This window comes from Heteronotia binoei, chromosome 3, assembly GCF_032191835.1.
Source record: "Heteronotia binoei isolate CCM8104 ecotype False Entrance Well chromosome 3, APGP_CSIRO_Hbin_v1, whole genome shotgun sequence".
Classification (NCBI taxonomy): domain Eukaryota; kingdom Metazoa; phylum Chordata; class Lepidosauria; order Squamata; family Gekkonidae; genus Heteronotia; species Heteronotia binoei.
This window is the reverse complement of record NC_083225.1, coordinates 176,262,149-176,273,199: the sequence shown is the minus strand read 5'-3', so window position 1 is coordinate 176,273,199 and position 11,051 is coordinate 176,262,149. Positions and strand designations below refer to the sequence as shown.

The window sequence follows — 11,051 nt, the reverse complement described above, 5'->3', positions numbered from 1 at the left end:
CCCCCCAAAAGCACCGAGAATAGAGAGTATCACTGCCCTAGACAGAGACTTCCAACAATATGCTATGCCCAATAGCCACTGATGGACCTCTGCTCCAGATGTTTATCCAATCCCCTCTTGAAGCTGTCTAGATGGCCATCTGAGAGCAATGCTGATTCTGTGAACTTAGATCGTAAGAGGGAGGACAGGAAGGGTTGCATCAATGCTTCGTTCTTGTGGCCCTTTCTTACACGCCCAAGGAAATGCTGGTTGCCACTTTGGGAAGCAATTTTCTCCAGGCCAGTTTGGCCAGGGATCCTGGAGGGGTTGGGGGGTTTTTTGGCCATCTTTTGGGCATGGAGCAGGTCCCTACCAACTCTATACCTAAGACAGCCCTGGGCACATGGGGGAGGCAGGGTGGGGGAAGAGCCTCCGGCTGTGTTGTGTCACCTTATAGATGCTTCTGCTTGGAAGGTCTCCCAGCTGGGCGCCTCTCAGCGAGTTGATGCGTGGATCTGATCACTCCGTGGCTACAGCCAGGCTTGGAAATCGGAAAGCCACACAGACAGGCACAAGAGACAGATCCAGCGATCTACTATCTGCAGCTCACAATCTCCTTTACCTTCCCCCACACACAACAGACACCCTGTGAGGTGAGTGGGGCTGAGAGGACTCTCACAGCAGCTGCCCTTTCAAGGACAACCTCTGCCAGAACTTTACCACTCTGCACCACGGTGCTCTTGAACAGAAAATAAAAAGGTAAAGGTAGTCCCCTGTGCAAGCACCAGTCATTTCTGAGTGTGGGTGACGTCACATCACGACATTTTCACGGCAGACTTTTTACAGGGTGGTTTGCCATTGCCTTCCCCAGTCGTCTACACTTCCCCCGCCCCCCCCAGCAAGCTGGGTACTCATTTGACCATCCTCGGAAGGATGGAAGGCTGAGTCAATCTCGAGCCGGCTACCTGAACCCAGCTTCCGCCGGGATCAAACTCAGGTTGTGAGCAGAGCTTTGGACTGCAGTACTGCCGCAAAGACCCACATTAAAGCTTTGTGGGTGCATTTTTTAAAAGGATTTTGAATCAAAACAGGGATTTACGCTTAGGAATTTCACTCCTAATAAAAACCGCTGCTCCAAAGCCAACTGGTGCGCGAGGAAGGCTTGCTGTAATATATGTAGAACAGCTTTATCAGGTAATGACTACCTTGGGTGGCCGCATCACGTGACGCTGGGGGATGCAATTGCTCAGTGTGATTTTTTCAGCTCAAATGATTCTAATCAATCATTCAGTCCCATTTCTGCCACTCCGTGCTCAGAAACAGCCTGAAATTCTGCCACCAGAGCACTTTTTTGAAGTGTAGAGACCAGAATATATCAGGGTGTTTTTTTCCCCCTTGAGTTAAAAAAAAAAAAAGAACAAAGGAGAGTCGTTGGACCTTTGGCCAACCAAGTTAGAAGCAGACTTTTTGACCGTTTCTTCTTTCTATTATAATTACAAAGAGCTTGCTTCTATTTTACTGTGCAAGGGAAGGCAAAGGTGAACTTCTGAGAAAAGAGGAAGAGCACGTACAGAAGGTGGAAGGTGCCGGTTTCCAAGCCATGGCAGCTCCAGGTTGTGGGGGGGGAGAGAATCTCAAACCAGCAGATGTGGGGAAACCTGCTTCCTGAAAAGTTGGAGAGCTAGAACTAGCATAGAGAGGGTGCCTACGGGCAGCTGTATCTGCCTCTCCTCCGGGCCTCCTCAGAGCCAGTTTGGTGTAGTGGTTAAGCACCTTCACTTGCAGCTGCTGGAATGGGCTCGGGTCAGCCACAGCTCTCGCAGAGGTTGTCCTTGAAAGGGCAGCTTCTGGGACAGCTCTCTCAGCCCTGCCCACCTTATAGGGTGTCTGTTGTGGGGAAAGAAGATAAAGGAGATTGTAAGCCGCTCTGAGTCTCTGATTCAGAGAGACAGGCGGGGTATAAATCTGCAGTCTACTTCTTCTAAGCTGCAGTGTCTTGTGAGCAAAAATTCTACTTTGTGAGCTCCTGGCATTAAAGTTGTGAGCTACAGCACAGTGTGCTCTGGGGTCCTTCCTGAACTAAGACAAAACTGTGTGAGCTGGAGGCTAAAAGTGAGCTAGCTCACGCTATCTCAAGTTAGAGGGAGAATTGCTGGCCAGTTCTAATTTCTCCGAGTAATTTGTTTTTGAGTGGGTGTTTTAACTGGTTTTACTGCACTATTTATTGCATTTATTTACTTGTACTTGTATTTATTGCATTTTAAAATGTTGTCAGCTGCCCCAAGTTTTCCATGGGGAGAGGGTACAGAGTATACATGAAATAAAATATGTTTGAGAGCAGGCAGGCAAGCAGGCAAGGAAGGAACGAAAGCAAATAGATGGGGGGGAGGTAGAGGTAGAAAGAAAGCAACTTTAACTTTAAAAACATTCTCCAGGTTGCCAGCCAATGGGGCAGTGGGGGCTTTGAGAACCACACAATGTGTGTGAAAGAGCCACATGTGGCTTCCGAGCCACAGTTTGGCCACCCCTGCTCTAGCCAGTCTCCATCCAGACTATTGAACTCTGGTGAGGTCTGGAGGGGTCTCAGGGAACACTCAGGGTTTCCCCAACAACCTCCAAAAGTTCTGTTGTTACAGCCTTGCTCAGGCTGTGGTTTTCTTTCTCAAATCAATCCGTCTCATTTTAGGTCTTCCTCTTTCCTGCTGCCTCCAACTTCCCCTAGAATTATTGTGGGGGGTTTTTTCTCCCAATGACTCCTGCCTTCTGACCAAAGTACAATAGCCTCAGTTTAGTCACTCTAGCTCATTCAAGCTTGATTTGACCTAAAAAAAGGCCCCTGTGCAAGCCTCAGTCATTTTCAACTCTGGGGTGACGTTGCTTTCATGTTTTCACAACAGACTTTTTATGGGGTGGTTTGCCATTGCCTTCCCCAGTCATCTACACTCCCCCCCCCCCCCGTCCAGCAAGCTGGGTCCTCGTTTTATCGACCTCGGAAGGATGGAAGGCTGACTCAACCTTGAGCCGGCTACCTGAACCAGCTCCCGCTGGGATCGAACTCAGGTCGTGAGCAGAAGGCTCTGACTGCAGTACTGCAGCTTTACCACTGATCTGACCTAGAACCCACTTATTTGTCTTTTTAGCAGTCCATGACATATCCACATCGCAGACATTTTAAAAACGAACAAAAAGGCTACAATACTTAATTGCCACCTCTTGTGAAACGATTTTTTTAAAAAATCATTTCATCATTGAAAGCTGCCATTACCACTTCCAATGCCTTTCATTGCAAACTAATCTGGCAAGATGTTAAAAAAATTATCTTAAATTATTCATAGGTTAAAGCCTCACAAGGTAGAAAAGACTGTTCGGTTTATACTCTGGCTTGCATTTAGCAGAAAACATTACATGATGGAACCCCTCTGGGATCAAATGCGGAGGGGGAGAAATGCTACAGTCTACTTGTGAAGATGTGAATAGGCAGGCAAAGAAAAAGGAGAAGGGAATGAGCAGGGCACTTGGCCAGACATAATCAGAGCAAACCAAGCTTTAGTGGCACTGCCAGTAACTCAAGAATTTGCTTCGGATACTGCTGGTGGCTGTACAGGTTGGGAAGCTAAGCTGGGCATATACCATGCCTAGTGCCTTCTCCCATACCCAGGGCTTCTCCCATACCCAGGAACTTCTTTGCATATTAGGCCACACACCCTGATGTAGCCAATTCTGCTGGAGCTTACAGTTAGGCCCTGTACTAAGACCCCTGTAAGCTTTTGGAGGATTGGCTGCATTGGGGATGTATGGCCTAATATGCAAAGGAGTTCCTGCTACAAAGAAAGCCCTGCTCATACCACTGCTCCCAGCAGTCCCGCCAGCACCTCAAAAGAAGTGGTCCTGGGTGCCACTCAAACACCAGGGTTGATTATGCCTGTGACACGGTGGTTAAGTATTTCGGAGCAAAACAAAACGGAGACTTTTCTGCAAGACTCATATTCTTTATTCCAAAAATAAATATTTGTTCTTTTAGTCATGTGATTTCAAATGCCATTGTATAATCAGTGAAGGGAGGGGAAATTCACTTCTTTGGAAGCCGTGGAAAGCCGAATAGACACAAGCTCACAGACACTGCCAACAATGCCGCTGATCATTTGAAGCCTACCGATACAAGCTGAGAAAGCAAAGGAATCCCCTCTTACGACACAGGCCCATAAAAGGAAATCTCCCCTCCCCAGAGTTGAAGTCTAAGAAGGCACGAGTGGGACCATAAAACGCATTTTTTGCTGAGTAGCACACACGTTTTACATTATAATCCAAGAGAAAGAGGGAGAGAGGGAGAATACTGTGGAGCTTGGATCAAGTCAGAGAAAGAAGAGATTCCTTTGTCAAAGTACAGTTAATTACTGTGGGAGCAGAAGAAGCTTTTTTTCTCCTCTTGGTTTTCTTTTTTGGCTCTTGACAGGGTAGCAGGTAAACAGGAAGGCCCAAAGTTACAGAATTCAAAAACGGCGTCATTCGGTTGTGTTTGGGCGGGTTGCCACGTAAACGAACACCACAATCAAAAGCACGACCACGGCCAGCGTCGGAAGCACCACAGTCGTGACTTGCTGCCGCGCTTCTTGCATTGCCTGCTTTCTCTCTTTTTTATCTTTGGAGGTCTCCTTTTTGGGTTTCCCTTTCAGCTGTCTCATTCTGACGCGTCAGGCCTTTCCTCAAGCCAAGCTGGAGAAACAGGAAGCGCAACGGAGTTCGGTCCGACACAACCAAGACAGGCCTCGTCAAACCAAAGCAGGCCTTTGCTTTCGGTAGAGAACACCCTGCAAAACAGAAAACCCAAAATAAAAATGATTCCCAGGCAGCACTGAGGTAACTTTTCTGCTGACTGAGGTCCCGATGCTAAGCGCCTTGACCTCCAGAGCCGCACAATATTTGTGAAAGAGCCACATGTGCCTGAGCCACAATTTGGCCACCTCTGTTCTAGAATGTTCTTCCTGGTCTAGATATGCAACAGAATGAAGGAGACAAATTCCGAGGTGGGAGGAATAAGCTGTACTTTCAGAATGTAGATGAGAGAGATTCACATTCTTAAAACTCACCCCCCCCCCATAGAAAGAACACCCAATTTCTAGCTGTATCTGAATTACTGTGTAGTGACTCATGAAAGCTCATTCCATACCAAAAGTTTTGTTAGTCTTTAAGGTTCTACTGGAGTCTTACTCTTTTCTACAGCAAATAAAAAAGATATTAGTACATCAGAATTAAAGGTTGCTGCCAAGTTCTAACTAGCACTAGTTGGAAACCCGGACCCAGATCTTTAGAAACATGAATGTGTAGTTTGGGCCTCACAGTTGCGTAGAACAAAGGATTTTTCCAGGCCTGCTTGTCATGCACAGGTGAAATTCGATTCTTGTGAAATTCGATTCTCACATAATGCTTAGACACAAGAACCCCTTTTTCCCATTGTATGCAGCCACCTTGCTCTGCAGGGAGTGTGTTTTGTGTGTGCCATGTGTGTATGTTAATACCTCCAAGACCTGCCATTCAGAAGCAAAGCTCAAGTACCTCAAAACATTCTTAGAAACCAGACAGCCATTACGATACTCTCTCTGAGGGAGTGGGGTAGGAATTACAGTAGTTCATCACACCCTCGACATTTCTTCCAAGGCTACAAAACTTGTGGCGTCTGAATTAAAACCTGTCAGGAGGTAGGAGCGCCATAAATTCCAGGCAGCCAGGCAAACAAGATAACACAGCTAAAGACTTAACGGCAATAATGAGAATTAAGTATGCTGTCCACAGAGAGTCCCGGCTGCTGTCTCTGGTTACAAGGATTCCCAACTAGAGGTCTGCGGCCTCCTGCTGATACACAAGGCCAACGGGCAGAAGGAGAGAGCATACATCTTGTCATTGCGTGCAGAGTGCAGACACATCCTGCATGCATTATCTCAGCAAGGCATTTGGGGAGTAAGAGGGCTTCCTACAGACCAAGTCACACATATTTGTCTGGCAAGGGCAGCAGTTGAGGCTCATCCTTAAACGGAGGGTTCCTTCCATGATTTTGTTAACATCCAGGGAAATGTATTTGCACCTGGGTATCTCTGGTGAACCCAAGTGTTCTTAGGTGCACACAGAGCTTTTTTTAAAAAAACAGGAATGCCGTTCCAGCTGGCTTGGCATCAGGGGGTGTGGCCTAATATGCAAATGAGTTCCTGCTGGGCTTTTTTCTACAAAAAAGCCCTGTGTGAGACAGTGGTGATGTCAGGGGTGTGGCCTAATATGCAAATGAGTTCCTGCTGGGCTTTTTCTACTAAAAAAGCCCCTGGGTTTACATAATATTCGGGAGGCTTCTGTCTGGCCTAAAACACTCAAAACACATGGGTGTTCGGGATCATGCATGAACCAACGCATAATTACATAATTGAGCACTGTGCAATTCCCAGAGGCTGTGAGCTGAATCAGGGGTGGATGACCAAACAGATCTGAGGGACAGCTAACTTCTGGGATGCAAAATTTTTTGGAATTCTGCAGAATTAATATCTGCAACCCAAGACTGAATTGCAATCTCTTTCAACCAATCGTGTGCACGTTTTCTCAGAAATAAGTCACGCTTATGTTCAATGGAGCTTACTTTCAGGTAAATATGCTTAGGATTACAGCTTTAGAATCTCTTTACTACTGTTGTAAGAAGCCCCAGTAAGAATACATCGGAAAACATCACAAACAGCACTGTTTGGAGTGCGCTGCTCCCAAAACTGGTGGACGGACACTGTTTCCCTAACCTGGGTACCCCAGGCAAGCCTGATCTCATCAGATCTTGGAAACTAAAAAGGGTTTGCCATCGTCAGCACTTGGATGGGACACCAGTCAATGTTCCCTCTAAGCTGCGTTAGTGTGAGCTAGCTCAGTTTTTTAGCCTGCGGCTCACACATTTTTGTCTCAGCTCAGGAAAGAGAGGCCCAGAGTGAACTAGTTTGTGCAGTAATCAAATCACTCACTCACAACTTTAATACCACGGTTCAGTAGCACCTTTAACAAATTTTACTGCATCTGACGAAGAGAACCGTGTTTCTTGAAAGCTCATGCTACAATAAAATGTAGAACAAAGCAGGAGTCAAGTGGCACCTTTAAGACCAACAAAGTTTTAGTCAGCATGTAAGCTTTCGTGTGCTAGAAGCACACTTCATCAGACAGTAGTATGGAATGGCAAGCAGTCCTAAATATAGAGAAAGTGGGCGGTGAATCAGTATGCAAAGTTGTGGAAATGTTTTTTTAGCAGACTAAAAGAATCCCAAGTTGAGGTCTGGTGATTGTTAGTTTGTGTTGACTGGGCTGAAACAACAATGAAAGGCAATCCAAGTCGGAATAGCAGATTCATGCCTAAATTATCAAGTATCCTGGGTGTGAAGTGCAATGAGTCTGTTGTAATGTTAGCTCTGGGCTAAAATGAAGGCATAGGTTTCTCAGAGGGTTTAATTTAAACATGTAACACATATAAACATAATTCTAGTTTGCCATTATAAAAAAAGAACACATTAAAATATAGTGGAAGATGGGTTAGTGTATATATAATGAGATAAACAGCCAATATTCCTTTTTTGAGTAGTCTACTGGGCTCTTTACTATTTTGCAGCAACAGACTAGCATGGCTAACTCCTCTGGAACTTTAATTCCAGTAGCTCACAAAGTGGACTTTTTGCTCACAAGACTCCACAGTTTATAGAGGAAACACTGTACACCACCAAGTAAGTCCAGGGTTGCGACATGGAGGCAAGCAATGGCAAACCACACTTCTGAATGTCTCTTACCTTGAAAAACCTACAGGGTTGCCATAAATCATCTTTTTAAAAAAGGACCCTGCCTAAACCAGTGGGATTATGAGGTCAAAATGGTAGGAGGCAGAGTCTTCTCAACAGTAGCCCCAGTGCTTCAGAATAAGCTCCCTTCAATTCATATCCCTTGCCAGTTTTGAGAAAATAAAAACAAGCCACCTTTCCCAGACAAACTCTGGGAATGTTCCGGCTTTCAGTGATTAATCTCCACTGTTGTCAGTTGAATTAGGATTTGCTGCATTTTTCTGAATGATTTAAGATGTATTGTCCTCCCGCCCCTCAAGTACTGGATTGTAAATTTAGTTCAACAGCACTGTTTTAAGTAAAGAAGTAGTCCTTCAATACCAATGTGAGGAAAGAAAGAGCGATGCAGGGAGTGGGGGGGCAGGGGAGCTTGCCCCACGGAAATAAAAGCAAGGCAAAATGCCCAACATAACTAATCATGCTGTTTATTACCTGGCCGCTCTCGTAACTGCCCTCAAGCAGAAGAAAAAGAAGAAAGGGATATTCCTTTCATCCTGAGAGAGGTTTGCTCAACCACACTCCCAGGGTCCCTCTTTCTGAAGCAGTTAAGAGGAAAACAGAACTGACCTTTACTTCAAGAGATGAGGAATTCAAAAAGAGCAGGTTTCTTTGCCACTAGTAACCAGGTGAGGAGAAAAAACATTTGAAAACTGCCTTAGACCAAATCAGGCCATTGTTTTAAGTGACTCAGCACTGCCTACTCCAACTGGCAGCAGCTCTCCCAAGGTCTCAGGGAGAGGCAGTGTTTCGGTACTACCATGGACCGAACCCTACATCAATGGTCCCCAACATGGCACCCACCAACAGGTTCCTTGGCACACATTTGCTTCTCAGACAAAGCAACGCTTCTAGAAGAAAAAGATAAGACTGGATTTATACCTTGCCTTTCACTATCCAAAGAAGTCTCAGAGCAGCTTACGATATCCTTTCCTTTCCCCACAACAGTCACCCTTGTGAGGTAGGTGAGGCTGAGAGAGCTCTGACAGAAACTGCTCTTGAGAGGAACAGCTCTGAGAGAACTTGTGACTGACTCAAGGTCACATCAGCAGGCACATATGGAGGAGTGAGAAATCAAACCTGGTTCTCCCAGGTAAGAGTCCATGCACTTAACCACTACACCAAACTGGCCTCCTGGATTTTCTCCACTTTACTGGTGCAGGGGGTACTTCAGAAGAATACAGGAAGCATGCCCTGTTCTGTCTGCAATGAACACAGCTGCCTCCACTGGAGCTTGCAATCTCCCACCGTTTTGTGACTGGCCCCATGGCAGCCATTTTGGCAGTGGTGACTGACCACCCTCCATCCTCAGAAATCTCACAAGCTCAACAAGATGGGGGAATCCCTGGTCTACATGCAAAACAGGGTTTCTTACTACAGCCCCTTCCGAAGATTTCTTTAGTGGGGACTTACTTTCATTTGTCTAGTGGTACTGTGAAACAAGAAAACACCACAAGTCAGAACATTTGAGGGCCAGGGGAAGATCTAAACATCATACACTCCCTATGCCTTTCATTTAGCAGAAACAATCCTTACTTTTTGGTCCTTCTCCCCAATTTTTGGCCTTTCAGATACAACATTAAAATGCTTTAAACAGGGCATCTGGGAGCTAGGATGGAGCCCTGGATCTTGCTCTCAACCAGTCCTGGGACAACCAAGAAAAAGACTGGTCCCAGGTGGATTACAGGAGAACTTCCTGAGGACAACTGGAGGGGGGAGGGGGCATTTGATAGGCCTGTGGGATGAGTGTGGCTTGCCACTCCTATAGAAGGATGGGGTTGGCTAGCCATATTTGTAGTCATAGGGGGAAAGAAATGCCCCTAGGACTGATGCACAATTGGGGTGTGAAGTCCAGGGGGCAGGAACCTGATAGCTTTAGTTGTTGGGCACAGCTCTTAAAGCAGTGGTGAAGCATAGCTTGTGAGGGCTGGAACCAGAGGAGATAGAGTGACAAGGTCCAAGAGAGGCTGGGGAGTGAAGCTAAGTGCCCCAGGCCATGGAAGGGAGGGCAGAGTGTGGGGTCAGTGTAAAGGCAGATTACAGCAAACTCAGATGGTGACTCTTCATTGGACCTACAAGAAACTGAGGCTTCCTCCACACTTGGTGCAAACATCAGGACTACAAATGCCTCACCTCACCAATCCCAACCCAGCCCGACAGTATTCAAAAGGCAAAAATACAGAGTGATTGGCCTGAAGTCACTCCATGAACTTCAAGGCTGAGTAGGGATTTGAATCCAAGTCTCTTCAGTTTTGGTCCAAAACTGTTATGTATCACACTGACTCCCATCATGATTTTTCTAATATGTATCACACTAAAAGAACCAACACTCTCTTCTCTTCACAATCAGTACAGGAGAGCTTATGGAAGGACACCACATTCAAGCAGGGTTGCCAGCTCTGGGTTGGGAAATACCTGGAGATTTTGGGTGAGCCTGGGGTGGGACCTCAGTTGAATATAACGCCATACAGTCCACCCTCCAAAGCAGCCATTTTCTCCAGGGGAACTGATCCGTATAATCAGTTTTAACAACAGGAGATCTCCAGGCTCCACCTGGAGGTTGGCAACTCTACCAAAGGCAAGTGACATTGTAATCATATCAGGGCGGGGCAGTTTTGCAGTAATCCTTGATATCGGAACAAAAATGTTCCAGGTACACCCCAAAAGGTTGGAGGGTGTGAACCATCACAGTCCTACAGTGCAGCCTCCGCAACTTAACTGTTTTATAACGTGCCTTTTTATTGTAAGTCACCTTGAGGAACCATTATGACTAAAAGATGGTCTACAGGGAAGGAAATAAAAATAAGAAAGTTGAGAAGGTCTTGACCAGAGGTAGGTGGGAGAAAGAGCAGACACGTTTTTTGATCCTGTCAGAGTTCTAGAAGGTTCTGTGCTGCGGTAAGATGAGCGACAGCCATGAAACGCTGTCGGTTCTCTGGCACACAGCTTGGGATTTTTAAATGCGGTTTAGTCAAGCATTGTGCTCTCCCTGTGTGAAACAGGTACAAAGTCTTACCCCTTTTTGGCTTCTTAACAAGGAAGAAGAGTTTTGTTGTTAAGGCATTCGTTTTTTTGCCATACATTACAGCACGCAATGTCATTCTCAATACTGGCACGAGCCTGCTGAGCGAACAGAAATCTGAGAACACTGAATCTACCAGCACAGAAACGTGGCAAGTTACTGGAGGAAAAAATTACAGCAAGCTTGTTCTCTTAAAAAAAAAAAAAACC

General features: G+C 46.0%; 1 protein-coding gene across 5 annotated transcripts in view; it reads right to left on the bottom strand.

Annotated features, from left to right (window-relative positions):
- Positions 1 to 3,947: 3,947 nt before the first annotated feature.
- The window catches only part of SMCO4 (single-pass membrane protein with coiled-coil domains 4), a 76,232-nt gene continuing 69,128 nt past the window's right edge, over positions 3,948 to 11,051 (bottom strand). For all 5 annotated transcript variants that reach the window (XR_009555214.1, XR_009555215.1, XM_060234943.1 and 2 more), the window contains one exon: positions 3,948 to 4,787. Coding sequence is in view for 3 of the 5 variants with exons in the window: in XM_060234943.1 (XP_060090926.1) it covers positions 4,482 to 4,661 (180 nt within the window). In the remaining 2 variants the exon portion in view is untranslated. The remainder of the gene's footprint in view (positions 4,788 to 11,051) is intronic.